The sequence below is a fragment of the Carlito syrichta genome, unplaced genomic scaffold (genome assembly GCF_000164805.1).
Source record: "Carlito syrichta isolate Samal-C Ts95f unplaced genomic scaffold, Tarsius_syrichta-2.0.1 Scaffold315374, whole genome shotgun sequence".
Lineage (NCBI taxonomy): Eukaryota > Metazoa > Chordata > Mammalia > Primates > Tarsiidae > Carlito > Carlito syrichta.
Genome location: NW_007259470.1, coordinates 230,688 through 253,912, shown reverse-complemented (window position 1 = coordinate 253,912; position 23,225 = coordinate 230,688). Strand labels below are relative to the sequence as shown.

General features: G+C 34.4%; 1 protein-coding gene across 1 annotated transcript in view; it reads left to right on the top strand.

Moving 5' to 3' along the window:
* The window catches only part of PIK3C2G (phosphatidylinositol-4-phosphate 3-kinase catalytic subunit type 2 gamma), a gene marked incomplete at its 3' end in the record, with an annotated part of 314,051 nt that overhangs the window by 66,183 nt on the left and 224,643 nt on the right, over positions 1 to 23,225 (top strand). Inside the window, 3 exon segments of the mRNA XM_008072653.1 lie at positions 456 to 578; positions 5,111 to 5,144; positions 8,880 to 9,075. Of these exon segments, the coding sequence (XP_008070844.1) occupies positions 456 to 578; positions 5,111 to 5,144; positions 8,880 to 9,075 (353 nt within the window).

Genomic DNA, 23,225 nt, shown 5'->3' with positions numbered 1-23,225 from the left:
GGTGAAACTGTGTGTGTGTGTGTGTGTGTGTGTGTGTGTGTGTGTGTGTGTGTGTGTGTGTGTGTATGTGTTTCTCATTCTCCTGCGGTCTCCTTTCTTCCCTTATTCCCCTTCCACTTCCCCACCCTCCCCCAACCTCTCTCTTCCTCATCTTTTCTCTTTCCCTCTGTCTTCCTTTCATTTTATTTTAGGTAACGTGAAATTAGACCTTAGTTAGTTATTAAGTTATTTAAGTAAGTGAGTTAATGTTAAGTTAGTTTTACCTTTGAGCATTCACTTAATAAAATTATGGCTCCAGTCACAGAATAACCAGAGTCTTGAAAACTTTCTCTTTATGTGAAAGCAAACAATCACATTTTATTCGATTTCCTTTTCCTGGAAAGAGAAGAATTTTGAGGATATGTTAATATAGTCTCTATTTCAATAAATGGTAAGATGAATCTTGTCATCTACAGGAAAACACGGATAACATTATTGAAGTAGTTAAAAAAATCTGCAGTGTTCTTGGATATGTGGAAACCAAACAAATTACAGATGCTGTAAATGAACTAAGTCTAATTCTTCAAAGAAAAACAGAGGTAAATATATTCATTTATTACATAGTAATTATTTTAAACTTGAGTTCAGTAATTACTTAAGGAGAGTAAAAGACTTTTGACTAACAACTAAGTTTCTGTTTCTGTATGTATGTGTGTTTGTACATATGTATGTGAGAGCATGCATGCAGTATATTTCAATCTTTTGGGGATAATGGCAGCTTGAGTCTATTATACCAGATTAAATTAAATTAAAAATAAATTTGTTACACCTTGAAGTGTGTAACTACCTTATAACTTGTAAGTGAAACTAAAATCAATCCTACAGTCCTGCCTAGATGAATGTACTTATACGACATTCACAAGTATTTGTATAAGCCATTAAGGGCTCTTGAGTACACAGTGTATGCAGGGATAAGTGTCATGGTTGGTGGATAAGCACATATGTAATAAAGAAAAGATCAATTATTGTGATATCTTTTGCTGAATTTGCAGTGCATACTTATTCTATGATTTCTGAGTAAATTTATCTAGGTCCCAGATCTGTAATGACTTTGCAGGTTTAAAAATTGGGCATTATGTGATTTTTTTTTAAATTTCAGAAATCTGACATAGAATTATAAGTATGATTACTGCCCATGAAAAATATTAGTAAATTCAGTCACAATGAACATATTCAACCTATTATTAGTTCAGCAGATTAAAAAGCAGAAACATGTGATACAATAATTAATATTTGCATGTGCATTGCAATATATAACAGTTTCACATATGCATTACCTTATTTAATTTTTATTTTAACATAGCCTCACAGCAGTGTCACAAAGTTGGTATTTTAATGTTCATTTTATGTTAAAAGGTGATGCTTAGAGTGCTGTGCACAGAGGATTAGTAAGTGACAAAATATAGATTTGAATCCCTGCTCTATTCATATTCCAATGTATATGTGAAACTTCCTAAGAGACAGTGACTACATGCATTCCTTATCTGCATGGAAAAGACCACCAGATATCATACAACCTTTGAATATAATAACCTTGAAATTTCAAATAGATTGATTTAAAATATAGACAAACATGTTACTATTCTTGTGCTAACTTCTTATTATTTCTAATAGATAAATGACTATGAAGATTCAGTAATTTCTTAATGTTGAGCCTTCTATGTCTTATTTTTATCTGAATTTTTGTGTGATTAGGCCTTAGAAATGAATATAGAAATTTAAATACCTTATTTACATTACATGAAAAGTGACAGTGATAATTCTGAAGAGTCATGGAAGCATACCACCAAAATATTTTAAAGATAAAAGTTGATTAAAAACTAAAAGCACAAAGCATTAATAAAATCCAAGTGTAAGTTATATAATCAGTAGATCTCAAAATTCAGTGTTTAAGACAGACTTGTGTTTATTTCTCTACATTTTCCTTAATGAGAAAATGCTTACTCTTTTACTTTTCAATTGAAGAAAAATGAATAATTATGTAGTCACCAAAACTGTTTTGTGTGTAGTTTTAAGATATGTGGTCTTCACAAATAATAACAAGGCAAGTAATCTGATATGATCATATTTAATTTAGTCATAATTTTCTATCCTTGTCGGAGTGAAAAAAAAATACCATAGTCTTGAGAAGTAAGCCACCAGTATGTTTTGAAAATAGGTATTTTGAAGAACTAAAAAATTTGGGAACTATATGGTGCTAAAAAAAGAGCTTTCTAGCTGGACTCGGTGGCTCAGCCTGTAATCCCATGTTTTGGGAGGCTGAGGTGAGTGGATTGCTTGAGTCCGTGGGTTCGAGACCTGCCTAGGCAACTTGGTGAGACCTCATTTCTACAATAAATCAAAAAAATTAGCCAGGCGTGGTAGCGCTCGCCTGTAGTTACAGCTACTTGGAAGGCTGAGGCAGAAGGATCGCCGGAGCCCAGCAGGTGGAGACTGCAGTGGCCGGGAGCAGTCACTGCACTCCAGTCTGGGCGACAGAGTGAGACTCCAACTCAAAAAAAAAAAAAAAAAAAAAGAGTATTCTAGTAGGTGAAGTTAAGTCAAACTAACATAATATGAGAATTAGTTTTCACCAAGAAATTATGTATCTTAACATTTCCTGAAGGCATTACAAGCACATAGAACTGATAATGAAATATAAGATTATAAAATATAAGACATAAAAGATAAGATGAAGACTTTGATTCATACATCACTAGTAAGGTGAGTCTTTATCATCTCAAGGCCATTGATTATAGATAGCCTCATGGCAAATATGAATCATTGCCAGAGGAGACCAGATGTGGGACTGTGGACTTGTGTCTTACCATCTGTTAGGACTCTTTGGTTAGTCTTCAATATTTATGTCCAGCTCTTGGTGAATCAGCAGAAGCAAACAACTAATCAAAAATAGGGAAAATGTAATTTTAAGATGAAACATTTCAAATGATGTCAACATATTCTTAGGTATAAAAAACTTTATTTCCAAAACATTCATTTTCTGAAACTCTCTAAAAGAACAAGAAAGACAATTTTTTTCAGAAATATCAAGTTTTCAATCTGAGACCAAAAGAACTACTCATGGAAGAAATTAGTTATTTCCTAAAAAGCTATGAACAATTAAAGTACTCAAGAAAAGCTCATATTCGTATTTTATATTTTTTATATAATCTTATAAGCACTCAATTGTGTGTTTTTTGCAGCTTTTAAACTCATAATATCTAAATATTTATCTTTTATTTTAATAGACTAAAATTTTCATGCATACAAATTAAGGAAAGAGTTGGCAATTGTGAGTTTTATTTAATATATGCAAATAGTCAAAATAGATAGTTCAATATTCCCCCCAAAATGAATTGTATCTATTTTGAGTAGACTTTTTAAAGTATATTTATTCTACATCAATTGTATTCATATTTTTTGTTCATTTCTTTTTCCATCCTATCATAATTGTGAGCCCACCTACATAAGAATGTTGGCACACAAATTAAGTACTTTTGCAGAATTTGTACAATAACCAGCTAAGTTAACAATGCCAAAGCAATTCAGTCTATTCACCCACCATAAACTTAAAATGGAAGAAGTACTGAGAAATGCAGGTCTTCTGCCAACAAACTGAAATTTGAGAAGCTTTTCTTTCTCTTGGCTTCATTTTTGGTCAACAGGCAAGAGACTATTTCCTGCCATAAGTGGAAGTAATTAGGTATTTATTAAATGTAAGTTTTGGCAAGATGAAGAATTATATCACAAACACAGTTGTACTCCATTTCATTCTCCTACCCAGCACTGGAAACAATTTTCCATCCTTCAAATGATATTCCAGAAGTTCACATAATATATTTTCATTAAATGCTCTCAGATAAACCATAAAGTAAGAAAATATGCTCATTCCCATTGTGGTATAGGTGGATATAATGGTGATTTTATAATACAGGTCTGTATTTCTGAAAAAATTGAATTATAGTTAAGTCAGGCTGATATCTTTAAAAATCTCACTCACATTCATGGGGTGAAGACTTTATGTGTTGTTTTTAAGACTAGTAGTTGAAACTATACTCATAAAAAATTTTACCTGCTTCTGAGAAGGTTGATGGGAATAATGCTTTTAACCAAAAAGCTATATATGAATTTACATTTTAACCATGATGGAAATGTTCCCTCTTTAAAGGAATACAGTCACAATTATTTCCTAATTTATTTGTTTGAGAAATCTGACTTTTAATTAATTGCTTTTGCTTAAAAGCAAACCTTTAATTTTAAATTTTAGAAATGTTAAATTTTTATTTTTTAAATTAGTATTAAGTAGAATGGACCTATTGGAAAATTTTTTTTTTCTTTTGGGTTAGAACATTATTTTTAGGAAATCTATGAATCACCTCATAAAGTTTTCATGCTAAATTATAACCAGCAAATCGTAAGCCACCAAAGTAGTTCTAGGATTTCAGTAAGGTTAAAACTGTGTAAATAAATAAGGCTATCACACTAATGAACTTAAAGAACAATGGAAATGACAATTAAAAAGTAAGATTTTAGAATGCAGTTTCTTGATTTGGGATATGACTCAAGTATTTTATTTTTTTCAAGTGATTGACTTTCAGATTTCTTTAAAGTTTTCTAAAAAGAAAGAAATAAATGAAACTATATAGTAAATTTGTATATCTTGTCTTCTTCAATCCCACCCTCTTTTTTGTGCTACCCAAAGATTGCTGATTCACTACTAAGAATAAGAGCTATACATACTAAAGAGAACTGAAAATGCACTTACATCAAAAGATTAAACACTGTTGTGGAAGGGTGATTGAGCTTAGATAATATCTGTGGAAATATTCAAATAATACTGAAAAGGCTGAACCTAGTCTAGTAATTTATTTTTATAAAAACTAAATAATCTATATTGTTCATTACAGTATTCAGAAAGCTTTTCTTTCATCATACAATTTAGATTTCTCTGTTTAATAAACTGATGTATAAAATATTTTGAATTCTTATCATGCCAGATAAATTATAGTGTTTAGATTTTGTATATTACCAGTTTGATTATTTTTTGAATTGCTGTCTGAATCACAAGTATGTTTTTTTACCTTTTTTTCAGAATTTTTATCAAAATCCAGAGACTTCAGCAAAAGGTAAAACATACATGTACTCAAATATTTTATAATAAATAAATAAAAGAGAAAAAGTTATAGAACCCCAAAATGTTTTTAAATTTTCTCTCAAAATACTGTGATTACTCTCATATACATGAACACACATTCTCAGGGGAGAAATGCTGTGTAAAAACTCTTTATATCAATGGAAGTAATTACTCTGCTAGAGAATAAAAATGCACACTCTCTAAACTCTTAGCCTGATATTTTTTAAATAATGAGAAGAGTCAAGCTATCTATAAAAATTAAAATCCTAAAAATATTTATATAATAATTCCAAAACAGTGAAAATTTTTACCATTTACCTAATTATATTTTGATGTAAAAAAAATCAGAAAAGTGTCAGATGCCTGTATTTAAAGTCATTAATTTCAAATTTAAATTTAAACTCAATTAAAAAGACCAAGCTAATATAACAGGTTGGAGGATTAGGTTCTGAAATGATTAGTGTTTACAGAGGCTCTGAGCCTATAAAATTGCAAGCCACAGGAAGCCTTTTCCTGTAAAAAAAAAACACACACAAAAAAAAAACTAACTAAAAAAAGTGGATGTGAGATTATGTGATACACAGCAGAATCCAACTTTTGGAACCAGGCAGAATTGGTTTTGCATCTCAACTGCTGCTTTTAAACTCTGTGATCCTAGACTAAGTTCTTGATCTTAGATATCCTAATATGTGTAAAAGATATAATAAGATTTAATGTCCAGGGTGTGGTCAGGATGGTTCTTGTTTGCTTGTGGTAGGTAATGATATTTGGCATAGGAACACTTAGTATCTTTGAGGAAAACTGCCCCACAGATATTCAACACCCTTTGGATTGAGAGAAAAACAGTGGGAAGCAAGTGATAACCCCAATCTGCCCTCCACAGCTTGAATTGTTGCAGTAAAGAGTTGTACAAAGGACATCCTCTCAACTCTAATTCCCACCACTCATAAGGGGTTATTCAGTTATATTTGAGAAACTTCCTCATATCATGTCACAGAGAAAAACGAGGTGGCAGAGAATATGAGAAAAAAACCTGTGCTAGTACAAATATCGCTGTCCCAGGTTTTCATAAAACTCCAGATCACCATAAAAGAAAAGGAAGGAATGGACATACCCTAACAATATTTCTAATGCAGAATTTGAGTGGTAGTGCTTAGAGTGGACAAACTGGAGGTATGCCTATATGGAACTGGTCCTCTCTTCCTTTCTTTCAGGAATGTTGTAATGAGATCTCCTCTCCCATATTTCTCTGGGTGTTGAAATATGAGATTCCACAAAACTGTACAGAAATGTTCCTAGACATATTCTATAATAAGTAATGACAAATTTTAATTAATAAGTCTTAAATGCTCATGTATTGTCATTGCCTCTTTAGTTCATGGCACTATAACTCTTTTCCAGAGTAAAATCATGGGTGACAAACATTTTTTCACCATATTTCACCACCAAGCTGAATGTCTTGAGTCCTTATACGTTTTGACCCAGAGTTCTGGAAGTAAAGCATAATGCATAAACACACATCTACGTACAGCCTCAAAGAAGCAAATTACGACCAAGAACTATCATTCTGCACAAAAGCAAAGAGAAGAGATTGAATAATTATCTAAATAATTTAAGTTCGACCGGGCTTGTTGACTCAGCCTGTAATCCCAGCACTTTGGGAGGCCGAGGTGAGAGGATTGCCTGAACCCAACGGTTCGAGAACCCACGGGCAGCTTGGCAAGACCTCGTCTCTACAATAAATAAAAAATTAGCCAGGTGTGGTAGCGCGCACCTGTAGTTCCAGCTACTTGGAAGACTGAGGCAGAAGGATCGCTGGAGCCCAGCAGGTCGAAGCTGCGGTGGCTGGGAGCATGCCACTGCCCTCCAGCCTGGGTGACAGAGTGAGACTCCAATTCCAAAAAAAAAAAAAAATTGAAGTTCCACAATTATGTACTGGTGCTTAAATTAACAAGATATCTCATCCAACTGCATGATTTATTTTAGATGTGTGTTCATTTGTACAATACTGGGAATTATTGACAGAAAGATTGTACTTCCTGCTTCAGAGTACAAAAAGTACAATTGGGAGACTGAGAAACAAGATGTTTCTATACATTTACAATTTTCTGCCTGGTGTTGTTCAGGAGAATCCCTGTTGGTTGGCCTCCAGAATTTGATGAAGTTTCTTTTAAGGCTATTTTTACACTGCTTTACTCTTCTGCTTCATTAATTGCTACTGCTGATTTCTCAGATAATTTTAATTAGAGCTCTTTTCCTCTGCTTGTCCCCCTAGGCTGTTTCAGCAAAGAGCACAATTTAAGAAATATAGCAAATAAGTAAAATTTGTCTATCTTATGACTCTTCTACAAATTTATGAATAACTAAGTGAATATTAGCATATGTTAAAGAACAACAAAAATGGTTAAGTATATACAGAGCTACTGAGGGACAGACAGGATGTTAGAAGAAGCTCAATGCTGAAGCTGGCCTTTCTACCGAGGCATCCAACTGCCTGAGCAATGGAATACTGAAGTTTATCAAAGGAAAAAAGCTAGCTCTTTGTACTATTTTCAAAACATCTGAAAACTAAAAAGCAATTTATGTTTCTGAAACACCTTATAAAGAAGTGCATGCATTTGAATACAATTGTGCTGAGTGACTTGATTCATGGAATCAAACTGCAGCAGATCTTAAGAAAATAATTCCTGGCTGGGCTCGGTGGCTCAGACTGTAATGCTGCACTTTGGGAGGCTGACATGAGTGGATTGCCTGAGCCCGAGGGTTCGAGACCCGCCTGGGCAACTTGGTGAGACCTCATCTCTACAGTAAATCAAAAAAATTAGCCAGGCGTGGTAGCGCGCGCCTGTATTTCCAGCGACTCGGAACACTTGAGGCAGAAGGATCGCCGGAGCCCAGCAGGTCGAGGCTGCGGTGGCCGGGAGCGGCCACTGCACTCCAGTCTGGGTGACAGAGTGAGACTCCAACTCAAAAAGAAAAGAAAAGAATTCCTAGTGACGTGCTTACTTGTTCTCTCACATCTCCTGAGCTGCCAGAGAAAAACTATTAGCTCCTATACCAAGTAATTTTACTTTATGTTTCTTCTTTCATGACAAGTCACTTTTAGGAATAATCAATAGGCTCCTTTTAAATAACTAATGGTAAAACTCAAGAAAGGCTTTGATTTTGAAACGATTTAGTAAACATCTTAAATCTTTCATTTCAAGCTTATTTCAAATCCCAGGCATGTACTATTGTCATTCTCTTTTTATATCTGCACTGTGTATATGATTAGTGTACAGTGAATGTTAAATATTATAACAATCAAATTTATTACAATTAATTCTTTAGATGGGATTTGTTTGAAGTACTTATAGGTCATGTAGAAAATATGTTCCTTGTCTGAAAATTAATTCTAAACAATCATAAACCAGAACAAAAAATATTGTAAATGCTAGTTGATAAAAATGTCCAATTAATAATAAAAATTTCCAATTTGTGATCAAAAAACCATGCCTCCAAAATTTATGCTGCTGAAGATATGAAATCTTATTGATATTTAATCTGCTAGCAACTAATCCAGGCTACATTCAGAGGCACAGATGGCAAATTAGCTTCAGTTGGTAAAGGGTCATTGTAATTAAATTCTATTTAAGTTGAATTATAAGAAATTTCAAAGCTGCAGTTGATAGTTTATTATAAATATGACCCTTCACAGATGACTTGGTCACTATCTATTTTCTCCTAGGCTTGATAGACAAAGTAACAACTGAACTATCCACGTCTATCTACCAGCTAATCAATGTCTATTGTAGAAGCTTTTATGCAGATTTTCAACCTGTAAATGTGCCTGGAAGCATTTCCTATGAGCATCCTGGGCTGCATTCCCACCTTAGCTTCACAGTGTATGCCGCACACAATATTCCGGAGACCTGGCTGCACAGGTGAGTGGTGGTGAGTTTTTCACGAAAGGGCTACTTTTTACATAGCTGCTAATTAAAGTGTAATTTGTCTTGCTTTTATTTTGGGGAGCAAATATTTCACAAAATTTTTAAAATTAATCAGATAAATGCATCCTTATTCTTAAAATTACATTTTAAAAGTTTAAATTTGCAATAGATTTTTTTCTTATTCCATTCTCTATATTAAAAATAATTGCTTTTGTCATCATACCATTATAGATATAAAAATTACTCATTCTATTTAACGACTACCCTAAAAGGTTCTTTTTCATGTTTGGGTATAAATGCCTAATGCTAAATAAGAAAAGGAGAGATAGTACATACACATATAGAGAAATGGAGAGTATTTAAAAATAGAAAAATTACCATAATTCCTATCAAGTTGTGAGTGGTATTATGTGAGATTGACACCTTGATAAAGTGAGAGCAAGCCAAGAATTATTTGAGTTACAATAGAAATGAACCAAAATTATGCATGAAATAGCATCAAATTTTAGGTTGACTGTTTTATAGTATTTTCTTGAACAACATAATTAGAGTAATATTATATGTAAATTCTTTATGATTGCATCTTTAAGAAAATATTAACTTAAATTAATTCAAGTTGATAAGATAATGGTAATTTGTTTGTGGATTTCTTATATCTACTGCTTTTAGCATCTTAAAGAAAACTGAAAGAAAACTTTCAGTAAGAGGTAATTTTTATCTTGACCTGTGTTTTTGAAAATAAAAAAATTGTATAAATATAGTGCCAATTAAAAAAAAGAAATTTTACATGTATGTAAAAAAAACTTCATCTACATATGCACACATTTCTTTAGAATACATGGAATGATATTTTTATGCTTTTTTATCTTTCTTATTTTCTTTTTACTTGTAGAGATGACTAATTATTTTTACTTGTAGAGATGACTTGTAAACTTGCCTAGTTCCTGGGCTTAGGCAATTCTCATGGCTCCGCCTTGCCAAAATTAAGAAAGATAGGCCACTGCACCTAATCTGTCTTTCTTAATTTTGTGAAGAATTTTTAAAAGCTCATACATAATATAATCCATCGCCACTCTGTTTTCTAACAATTTTCTAGCCACTAATACTCTTTAATTTTAACCTACTTGGAAAATCTCTACAGCCAGATAAATACAGATAAAGCTGTGTGTATAAAACATGCATTTTATATATGTGTCTATAAATAGATAAGATATATATAATATATGTACTTATAATGTATAAATACACACATGTGTATATAATGTAAAACGTATTTGTGGATTCAAAATAAAAGTGTGTCTTTGTATATATACAATCTATCTACTCAACTCTTCTTTATCTTTCTCTACATAGCACTTCTATGCAGAGTAAAAATAGCAGGAGCATCTTTTAACATTGTTAAATAGAGGTAGTTTTGTACATGTGTACATATAATTTTGGATATAAAATAAAGCTTTTATATAGAAGTTCCTATAAACAATAAATAAATGAGGTCTTTGATGGATAAAACAAAATTCTCCCTGCCATTCATTAGAGAAGCAAACTACAGAAAGTCAGAGATAGATAAAAAGAAGCAACTACTCTTCTCTTAAAGAATCCATGAACCAGTTAGCTTTACAAATTCTGTGGGAAGATGTCTTACCTTATGACAAATAAAGCAGTTAGCTCAGTACAAAACTCATTCAATGTGGTCAATTAATGGTATTATGATAGAGACAAAGAGCAGAAGATTTAGAATTTATTGTTCTTTCAGAATGCTCTTAAGTTTATTCTTTTTGATTTTTGTAAGTTGGGCAAAGTAAAACAAAAGGGAATAGAGAAAATGGTGACATGATTACCACATTAACTTTCAGTCTCTTTTTTTCCCTAGTATATACATTTAAGGCAATCTATTTCCCTTTAGAAATAGCTTTGGCTATATTTCATATGCTTTATTATTTATTTTTATTATCCCTAAATTGTAATGTTTTCTAAATTATTATATTCGTAAGCATAAAAGCACATACTCAAATTTATGAATATATTTATTTATATATTTTTGTTATTGATTTCTAACTTATTTGCAGAAGTAAATGAGATCTATATTATATAAGTAATTTGAAATATGTTATCTGTTTAGGTTTTAGTCACTTAAAATAAGAGTTTTATATATATTTGAGAAAAAATTATATTTCCATATTATTTCTTGTAAGGTGAAATATGCATTTATTGGGTCAAGCTTGTTAATTGCATTATCTCACTTTTCTATATTCTTCCTAATTTGTCTCATTAATCTATTAATTCCTAGGAAGGAATGTAGAAATTGTACACTATTAAAGTAGCCCTTTCAGTCTCTCTGGATTTCTGTCCACTTTCTTACTTTTTTGCATCTTTCTGGTGAATCAAATATTTCAATATCATGTAGTGGCTTTATATTTAATAATATTTTTTGATTCAGAGTTCATTATACTGGTTTATATACCAATGTTTAGTTGGCATATGTACAATGTTTATCCTGAGATATTGTGCCTGTTTCTTACACACTCCTTAATGTGCTAATATGATGAGCCAAGTTTGTGAATAAGACTTTAGTGACATGAGTGAAACACAATAGACTATTACACATGCGACTTTTGATAGCAAAGGTTAGACAAGGAACCTATATGTGCCATTCAAACCTTTCCGATAAAAAAGACACACTATTGATGAGAAAAAATTTCAGTTTGCTCATGTGCTTACATTCTTTTATTTATGTACTTATGTATTTTTTTTAATTTATTATTGGAGTCAGGGTCTTATTCTGTTGCCCAGTCTGGAAGACCTAGACTGGTCTCTAACTCTTTGGCTTAATCAATCTTCCTGCCTTGGCCTCCCAAAGTGCTGGGATTACAGGCATGAGCCACCATGCCTGGCCTATCTTAAAATTAAAAATACTATCAAATAAATTTTGTATAGATATACTTTTCTACATAAATATGCATCACCATATGTGTGTTTTTACATAATTATTTTTGTATTCTATTTATCAAACCATGGTATTTTATACTTTATGAGTGATTTAATAGATATTTAAAATAATGTTTACTGACTTTTTCAATATAACCTCCTCATCTGTTATGATTCTGCTGTACTCTTATTATTACCAACAATAATTTTAACACCCATCCAGTGACTACTCTGCCACTGCTGTCAATTGCCCTCAACTCACTCTCCTTGATGCGGAACCCCCTTGTTCTCAGGCACTTAGCTTTGTATCTCTATTGTGATATTTTCTTTTCTTCCTTAGACTATCTCCTGTTATGCCCTCCTTTACTGCCATCACTCCTTCACAGTTTTCTGCATAGCTTATATGTTTGCCCTCAGTAATAGCCATGACATCAACTAAGTATTCCTGCTCTCCAGATTCAGTGTAGCGGTTTCACAAACCAAGTCTGACTCATTCCTCTATTCAAGGAAGTTTATTCAAATACTCTGCAAATCTTTATTGAGTATCTATTGTATGCTAGACATGTTTGGGTGCTAGAGATTAAAAAATACAGCTCTGCACACAATGTGAATAGTCACATGGACCCTGTAAAAGGTGATTGGAAGAGAACCAACAATACGGGATTATTAAGATAATGAGCATCATGCAACATAGGCATAAAATATAAATGTATCTCATCTTTGAGTGAGATCAAGACACTTTCAATCCGTAGAGAGGATAAAGGTAAAAAAAGAATTTCTATTCTATGTTAAATATGAATGGTTCTTAATCAGTATAATGAATCATGGGAAGGATTTGTTTAATCAATTTTTTCTAAGTAAAATACATTCTCATTTATTTTTAGATAGACTGAGTAGGATCTTTCCTGAAGGCATAGACATGGAGGAAATAATTCAGTTACAAATCCTGATATTTGACAGTGAAAGTTTCACTTTTTAAAAAATTTTAAAATAATGTACTTTAATTTTAATTACTGTCATTAAATCTAGTCCTTATGACTAAAACCAGATAGAAAGTTGTCACTTTGCTATTTTCCCCCAGTTTGTCAGTACTTATGCTTCTGGAGATGTCTCTGGCCTAATTTCTTTCTTGATGTGCTTTGCCAAGTTTGGTAGCCCGTCTTCAAGATGGCCCCTAATAATGGCTCCCCAATGGTCCCCAATGATGCTACTTCCTGATATTCAAACCCTCATATCATCCTTTCCCACAGCGTATCAGTATGGTGGAAGGGATGGAATATCACTTTCAAGATTAGGTTATAAAAGATCCTCTCTGCTGTCTTCTCCCTTGTTCATAAATGCTCTTCTAAATCCTTGGATCACTTGCTCTGAGGGAATCCAACTGCCAAGTCTTGAGGCCATTTGTAAATAACTCTATGGCAAGGAATTGAGGCTCCCTGACCTCCACACAATAAGGAACTGAATTCTGCCAGAAATCCATGAGAGAGAGCTTAGAAGTGAATTATTCGACCTCAGTGAGCCTTGAGAGGGCTGTGGTCTCAATTAATGCAACTCAAGAAACCCTCAGTCAGACACACCAAGCAAAGATGCTTCCCAGATTCCTGACTCTCAGAATGTGAGCCAGTTGATGTTTATTGTGCTAAACTGCTAAGTTTTAGGGTAGTTATGAAGCAATAGATAACTAGGTCCCTAGGCATTACAGTCATTTCTCGGCATCTGCTGGGGATTGGTTGCAGGACCCTCACCAATAACAACATCTACAGATTCTCAAGCTTCTTATATAAAATGGCATCATCTTTATATATAACCTATGCATGTCTTCCTGTACACTTTAAATCATCTCTAGATTACATATAATATCTGATGCAATGTAAATGCAATGTCAATATAGTCGTGCATAGCTTAATGGCAGGGATGCTTTGAGAAATACATCATTAGACAATAAGGTGTTAAAATCACCTGTGGTATTTAGTACAGTAACATGATGAATGGGTTTGTAGCCTAGAAGCAACAAGCTATCCCATATAGCCTAAGTATGTAGTAGGCTATATGTTCTAGGTTTGTGTATGTATTCTCTGTAATGCTCACAGAATGATGAAATAATCTAATGATGCATTTCTCAGAATGTATTCCTGTCATTGAGCATCACATGGCTATTGGTTTTTTCTCTTTGTATTGTTATTTTTATTGTATTTTTACCTGTAGTTGCTTGAATCTGCAGAGGCAGAACCCAGGGATACAGATAGCCAACTTATTTTATTTAATCCTCACACCAGTAACACAAGAGCACTCTCATACCCATTTTGCAGAAGAGAAAGCTACAGTTTTAAAACTAGTAGATCCAGGGGTGAATTCCAGGTGTAGTTGTTCTAATTCTAAAGTCCCTTCTGTTTGCCACCATAGTGGATACTATGGTTGATATCAAATTCTTTTATTCTGTTTACCATATTAACTTGATAGGCAAGGGCACTTCTAGAAGATCAAGAAATGAAAGCTATAACAAATTTTTAAAAGCACAGATATCTCTAAGTGTTTTGAAGAACTGTTTTGCTTCTTTAGATATTGTGTTGAAAAATATGCTACCATCCCCCTTCTGGGAATATACCAAGAGAAACTCAAATCACTCTATAAAAAAGAATACCTGCACACGTATGTTTATTGCAGCATTAGTCACAATAGCAAAAACATGGAACCAACCTTACTGCCCATTGAACGTGGACTAGACAAAGAAAATGTGGTACATATGCATGATGGAATATTACACAACCATAAGAAAAACAAAATTACAAACTTTGCAGCAATGTGAACAGATTAGAATGTATAATACTCAGTGATTTGTCACAGCAACAAAGATCTGAGAACTACATGTACTCACTCATAAGCGGATCCTGAACGTTTATCATAATACTATAAGAAAGAGATTAGCCATAGTGGGGCACTGCCAGGGGAGTGGGGTGGCACATAACATCAATCAGGATACCCAAACTTTACCTGTAGTTTCTACAGTTAATAACCTATTGCATATTTAAAAATAGCTAGAAGAGAGTATTTTGAATGTTCCCAACACAAAGAAATTATAAATGTATGAGGTGATGGATTTTTCAAATCAATTACTGTGATTTAATCATTATAAATTGTACACATGTATCAAAATATCACATGCATCCAGAAGTTTGTATAATTATTATGCGTCAATTAACACATTTTCAGAAAATAAAACAAAATATGCTACTTGTAGAGAATTTCTATTACGTATATTTAATATTTTAAACTAATGTAGCTCTTTGCATATTAAATTTCTTTACAAAATCTCTTAGCAGTCAGGAGATAATAATTTAAAATAAACCTGTTTTGGCAAGAGGTGTGTGTGTGTGTGTGTGTGTGTGTGTGTGTGTGTGTGTGTGTGTGTGTTGTGTTTAATGTTCGGAAGTTCATCAGCTATCGTGTACAAACATATTTTATATTTAAATTCAAAATTTTCACTCCAGGTACGGTAGCTCATGCCTGTATTCCTAGCAGTTAAGGAGAGTTAGATGAGAGGATTGCTTGGGCCCAGTAGTTTGACACCAGCCAAGGCAACATAGCAAGACCTCATCTCCACAAATATAAAATTAGCTGGTCACTGTGATATGTACGTCTAGTCCCAGCTACTCGAGAAGCTGAGGTTGAAGAATCACCTGACCCCAGAAGTTTGAGACTGTAGTGAGCCACGATCATGCCATTGCACTCCATCCAGCCTGGATGGCAGAGTGAGACTCTGACCAAAAAAAAAAAAAAATTAGAAATGTTCAATCCTGATAGGTACTTTCCAGAATTCCCCTTAAATATCAGAATTATTGTTATTTAGCTCATGAGTTAATTAAATATTTAAAACTCGAAAGCACATAAATTTTCATTCAATTTAGCATTGTAAAGTGAACATGTATTGTGGGAAACTTTGGCTCCACTACTAAATTTCAGATTAGAAATTTATAGGAAAATGTAGTCCTAAATAATTTTACTTGTGACAATTTTTTTCACTTTTTTTACATTTATGTTCACAGAACATTAGCATATTATTTGCTATTTTTTTGCCTTTTAAAAATTGTGGTAAAAAACACATAACATGAAATCTACCCTATTAACAAATATTTAATTGTAAAATATAGTGCATTTTTGTACAGGAGATCTGTAGAACTTTTTCATTTTACATGGTTAAAATTTTATACCCATTACATAGCAACCTCTTCCTCTCCCATCTCCCAGTCCCTGGCGACCTACATCCTACCTTCTATTTCTATGAAGCAATATATGTAATATTTGTCCGACTGTGGATAACATTTTATCAGAATAATGTTCTCAAGATTCATCCATGTTATAGTAGATGTATGTATGACAGGATTTTCTTTTCTTTCAAGGTTGAATAATATTTCATTATGTGTAGATACATATACCACCTTTTCTTTGTGCATTTATCCATGGATGGACATTTAGGTTTTCATATCCTGGCTGCAGTGAACAATGATGAAATTAACATGGGAGTGCAGTTCTCAAAAATTTAATTCCATTATTTTGATAAATAACTGGAAATGACATTTCTGGATCTTATGTTTGTTCTATTTTAATTTTTTGAAGAACTTCCTACTGTGTTCCATAATGGCTGCACAATTCTAAATTTCCACTAACCATGCACAGATGTTTCAGTTTCCTCACACCCTTCTCAGAACTTGTTTTTATTTGTTCAGAAGTAATTAAAAGGTGATAGATATTATATGATATATATATAACTATATATATGTATATATGTGCATTATACACACACACATATATATAATGGCCATCCAATAGGTATAAGGTAATATCTTTAAAAATTTTTTTTTATTTTAAAAATGTGGGGTAAAATTCAGGGTTAAGTATACAAATGTTCATTTTGCAGATACCCTTGTTGATGAGGTGTTTCCCCCCCCCCCCCCTGCAGAATTCCCGCCCCGGCAATTTCCCACTACTGACAATCCTTTTTTTTTTTTTTGAGTTGGAGTCTCACTCTCTCACTCAGACTGGAGTGCAGTGGCTGCTCCCAGCCACTGCAGCCTCTACCTGCTGGGCTCCGGTGATTCTTCCGCCTCAGCCTTCTAAGTAGCTGGAACTACAGGTGTGCGCTACCACGCCCGGCTAATTTTTTATTTATTGTAGAGATGAGGTCTCATCAAGTTGCCCAAGTGGGTCTCAAACCCGTGGGGTCAGGCAATCCACTCACCTCGGCCTCCCAAAGTGCTGGGATTACAGGCTGAGCCACCAAGCCCGGCTGACAATCCTTTTCTTATAGTATTACGATAATTGTTCAAGGTCCACTTATGAGTGAGAACATGTGATACTCAGTTCTTTGTTTCTGTGATAGATCACTCAGTATTATAGACTCTAAGTCCATCCAAGTTGCTGTGAAATTCATAATTTTGTCCTTTTTGTGGCTGCATAATATTCCATCCTGCATATGTACCACTTTTTTTTTTTTATCCAATCCTCTTTTGATGGGCAGCACAGTTGGTTCCATGTTTTGCTATTGTGAACAATGCTGCAATAAACATGCGTATGCAGGTGTCTTTTTCATAGATTGATTTCAGTTCTTCTAGGTATATTCCCAGTAGGGGGATTGTGGGGTCGTATAGAAGGTCGATTTTTAGACATTTTAGGAATCACCAAATTGTTTTCCACAGAGGTTATACTGGTTTACACTCCCATCAACAGTGTAGAAGTGTTCCCTTTCCCTGCATGCTCTCCAGTATCTGCTATTTTTGAGTTGTTGATAATGAGCATCCAGACTGAAGTTAGGTGGTATCTCAGTGTGTATTAATTTGCATTTTTTGGATTACTAGTAAGACTGAGCATTTTTTCATGTATCTGTTGGCTGCTCATATGTCTTCTTTTGAGAAGTGCCTATTCATATCTTTTGCCCACTTTGTAATGGGACTGTTTGGTTTTTTGTGTTTGGCACGTTTGAGTTCCTTGTAGGTTCTAGATGTTAGGCCTTTGTCAGATATACAGTTGGCAAATATTTTTTCCCAGTCCCTGGGCTGTCTCCCTACTCTCTTGATAGTTTCTTTGGCTTTGTAGAAGCTTGTCAGTTTGATGAGGTCCCACTTGTCTATCTTATCTCTTATGGCATGGGCACTTAGGATGTAAATCCAGAATTTGTTGCCAGTTCTAATTTCCATAAGTGTTTCCTGCATTTTCTAAGGTTCTTATAGTTTGAGGTTTTAGATTTAGTTCTTTGATCCATTTAGAGTTGACTTTTGTGTATGGTGATAGGTAGAGGTCTTGTTTTAATCTTTGCATGTGTTCAACCAGTTTCCCCAGCATTTACTGAATAGATTTCCCTCTCCTCAGTGACTGGTGGTTGAGACTTTGTCAAAGATGAGTTGGTTGAGAAATTGAGGTTTTGCTTCTGGAATCTCTATCCTTTTCCATTGGTCTATATGCCTGTTCATGTACCAATATCATGTTGTTTTGATTATTGTAGCTTGATAATAAAGTTTAAAGTCTTGGAGTGTGATACCTCCTTTTTTTTTTTTTTTTTTTTTTTTTTGGGGATTGTCTTGGCAATTTGTGATCATTTATGTTTCCATATGAATTCCTGTATTGTCGTTTCCAGGTCTGAGAAGAATGCTGCTGGTAATTTAATTAGTATTGCATTAAATCTGTAGACCACCTTGAATAAAATGAACATTTTTTAAATGATCACTCTTCCAATCCATGAGCATGGAATATTTTTCTGTTTGTTTGTGTCATCTTTGATTTCCTTGAGCAGTGTTTTGTAGTTTTCATTGTAAAGGTCTTTCACATCTCTGGTTAGGTAGATGCCAAGGTATTTCTTTTTCTTTTCTTTTCTTTTTTTTCTTTTCTTTGTGGCTATTGTGGATGGGATTGTGCTTTTCACTTGGGTTTCTGTTTGTTTATTGTTGGTGTATAGAAATGCAAGTGTCTCTTGCACATTTATTTTATACCCTGAGACTTTGCCAAAATTCTTTATCAGTGCAAGAAGATTTGTGACAGATTCTCTTGAGTTTCCAAGGTATAGAATCATGTCTTCTGCAAAGAGGGACAACTTAACTTCCTCATTTCCTGCTTGGAAACCCCAATCTCCTTCTCTTGTCTGATTGCTCTAGCTAGAACTTCCTATACTAAGTTGAACAGGAGGAGTGAGAGTGGGCATCCTTGTCTTGTTTCAGTTTTCAGGGAAAATGGCTCCAATTTCTGTCTGCTTAGCAGTATATTGGCTGTGGGTTTCTCATGGATGACTCTTAATTTTGAGGTATGTTCCATCTATGCCTAGACATTCAAGGGTTTTTATCAAGAAAAGGTGCTGGATTTTATCGAAAGCTTTTTCCACATCTAATGATATAATCGTGTGGTTTTTGTCTTTACATTTGTTGATGTATTTAATTATGTTTATTATTTATTTAAGGTGATATTCCATTGTGGTTTTGATTTGTATTTTCCTAATGTTTAACAAAGTTAAGCACTTGTTCAAAAATTTCTTTTTTCTTTTTTGAGTTGGCATCTCACTCTGTCACCCAGGCTTGGAGTGCAGTGGTCGCTCCCAGCCACTGCAGCCTTGACCTGCTGGGCTCCAGCAATCCTTCCACCTCAGCCTTCCAAGTATGACATTCTGTATTTGTCTGTATTCTGTATTTGTTTATATATTTACATCTACAAGTGAGTTTTATACTTTCAGATGCTTTTTCATTTCTCTGTAGCATTATTTCATTTCAACTTGAAGCATTCTGTTTAGCATCTATGGTAAAACAAGTCTAGTGTTGAAAAGACCTTCAGTTTTAGTTCATCTTGGAAAGTTTTTCTTTCTTTTTTGAAGAATAATTTTGCTGAATATAGTATTCTTGATCAGCAGTTTTGTTTTTATTTTTCTTTCAGCATTTTGAAAGCATTATCCCACATCCTTTTGGCTTTCAAGGTTTCTGCTAAAAAAAATACATTGATACACTTATGGACAGACCCTTGTACATGATGAATCACTTTGTCTAACTGCTTTATTATTATTACTTTATTATATATATGTGTATATATATGTGTGTGTTTATATATATATACACACATATAAATAATAAAATATATATACATATACATATATAAGTCAGTATTAGCAACAGAAGCAGGCTGCATGCAGCTAAAGTTTGGACCTCCAACTGGCCCTCACTTTCCCTGATTTGGGACCAGATACCCTTTGTGATGCTACATGCGTCCCATTCTCCTGGCAGTGTCCAGCAATTGCCAATCTCTTTTTTGTGCTAATGTGATTAATGTTCAGGTCCCACTTATGAGTGAGAACATATGGTATTCAATTCTTTGTTTCTGTGATAGATCATTAAATATGATGATCTCCAACTCTATCCAATTTGCTGCAGATTTCATGATTTTCTTATTCTTTATGGCCGCATAATATCCCATCATGTATATGTATCACATTTTCCTTATCCAGTCCTCTTTGATGGGCAGTAGGGTTGCTTCCATGTTTTTGCTGTTTTGAATAGTGCAGCTATAGGCATGTGTGTGCAGACGTCTTTTTGGTAGAATGAGTCAGGTGAAGTATTGCTGGCTCATATGGAAGCATTTCTAATTCTTTTAGAAATTGCCACACTGCTTTCCATAGAGGTTGAATTAGCCTGAACTCATACCAACAATGTAGAGGTGATCTCTTTTCTCTACGCCCATGCCAGCATCTGTTCTTGTCTGATTTATTGATAAGGACTATCCTTCCAGCCTCAATGATCTATCCAAAGCTGCTAGTGGTGTATTTAGATCTCCTACTATGATTGTGTGAGAGTCAATGTCCTCTATTAGTTTGCTTAATAATTGTCTTATAAAACCTGGTGTTCCTGTGTTGGGTGCATATATGTGTAGGATGGCTATTACTTGATGGTGAATAGAACCTGTCTTCATTATTCTGTTTCTTTTTTAATATTTGATGGCTTGAAAACTGCTTGTCATATATTAGAATAACTATGTCTGCTTTCTTCTGCTTTCCATTCACCCGAAAAATAATTTTTCAACCTCCTATTTTGAGTCTTTATGTGTCTTTTGCAGTGAGATGAATTCTCTGGAGGCAGAAGATTGTTGAATTATCTTGTTTTTATCCAATTTGCCATTCTAGTCTTTTCAGTGGTACATTTAGTCCCTTCATTTTCAAATTTATTATTGATATGTGAGAGTTTATCCCTGTGATAGTAATCCTATGTATTGTTTTGTTTCATTTAACTTTTGCTTTTGTATATTTTTGTGAGTGGTCTTTGTGCTCTTTTACCTCTGTGTTTGCCTATTTTCATGGTGTGCTTTGCTATTCTTTTGTTGTGTTTTTTGTATTCAGCACCTTCCTCAGCATCTCTTGAAGGACTGGTCTGGAGGCAGCATGCTCTTTTAGGGATTGGATAGGAAAAATTTCAGTTCCCAATCACTGATGAAGCTTATCTTATCGGGGTAGGAAATTGGTAGTTGGAATTACTTATCTTTAAGAGCATTAAAAATTGGATTCTAATCTCTTCTGGCTTGTAGTGATTCTGCAGATAAATCTGGAGTGCTTCTGATGTTTATATGTTTGTTTTTGTTTTTGTTTTTTTGTTTTTTATCGTAAGTAGTTTGGCTTTCTCTCTTGCTGCCTTTAGGAATTTTTGTTTGGTATGTATCATCTGGAGGTGAATTGCTATGTGTTTTGGTGATGGTCTTCTCATGTAATATCCTGCAGAGGTTCTCTGAATCTCTTGAACTTGGATGTTCATCTCCTTAGCAAGATGGGGAAGTTCTCTTGAATGCCCTCATGGAGTATTTGTTCTATGGTGTTTTCATTTTCTCTTTCTGCTTCAGGGATACCAATCAAGTGTAGGTTTGGCTTTTTTGAACAAGCCACACAAATCTTGAACACTTTCTTCCTTCTTTTTGAAGTTTTTTTACCCCCTATGTTTTTAATGGTTGTGTTAATTCCATATTTTGGTCTTCAAAGTCTGAGATTCTTTCTTCTGCTTGGTTGAGCCTCTTCCCAATACTTGTTACTTTGTTATTGGTTTTGAAGATGGAGCTCTTTATTTCTGTTATTTCAAAGTAGTTGTTTTTGAGTGTGACTGAATCTGCTTTTACTTCCTATACAATTTCTTTGAGTTTTGCTTCATGTTTCTCTTGGTCCCTGTTAATTTGTGCCACTTATTCTTTGATTTCAGCAGCTGTCAGCTAGACCAGGCCCTTCTGGGAGATTTCCATTGTTTGTGCTCTGGTGGCTGCTTTTCCATGTGCTGTCTCTTTAAAATTTTGAGAGGTGCTTGTTTTTCCTTCCTTCTTCATCTGGGAATTCTCTGAAGGAGGTAGGAGCTCCCCCCCGTGGCAGCATCTTGCTGCTGCAGTTTTGAAATTTTTTTTCTTCTCCACTGCTAAAGTAGATTCTCCACCCCCTGCTGCATGTGATGAATGGCCAGTGGCAGGGAGGAGGGAGAGGTAAATCAACTCAACATGACCCAGAATCATCTGCCCCCTCTCAATCCCAGTATGATCTCATCCTACACAAGCCTAGCTCATAGCAGGGATAGGGTGCTCAGATTTCTATCCCTGCCCCTTGTTCTAAGGAGTCCCTCACTGGTTGCAGGGTGTCTCACCATTACAAACATATACAAGGTGCTTCCTTTAATCATTGACTGGATTCCCACTCTCTGCCCTGCCCTGCTGTTTCACAGGTAGCAGTGAGTGTGTGAGTCAAATTCACTCTGCTGAATGAAGGCTACCCCATGTGGGACTTGCTGCCTGCTCCACCTGGACCACTGCATCCTGCCCAGGCTTTCTCTCACATGAAACTGACATTTTGTGCACTGCTGGAAGGAGGTGAACTGATTCAGAGTTTCTTATAATCATGCCCTCTCTCCTTCTTTGATCATATCTTCCTTTTCTGTGAGTGCCAGTGAAGGGTGACTGGTGAAGAGTAGGAGTGGGGAGTCTCTGGAATTCTGCACCTGCCTGGCTTTCTGGAGCCTGTGCACTCAAGAGAACTTCGCTGGGTTCACAGTGATTGACCCTTCCAAAAGTGTTCTGGGTAACTCTGTCTTATGCCAGTGGAATCCCTACTCTCTGCCTTGCTAAGTGAGGACTGCACCCACTCTACTATTCCCAAGACACCACTTGGCTCCTCCTCCCATAATTACTTTTGAAATTCTCTTTGTTTCTGACTTTTAATAATTTTAGTACAATAT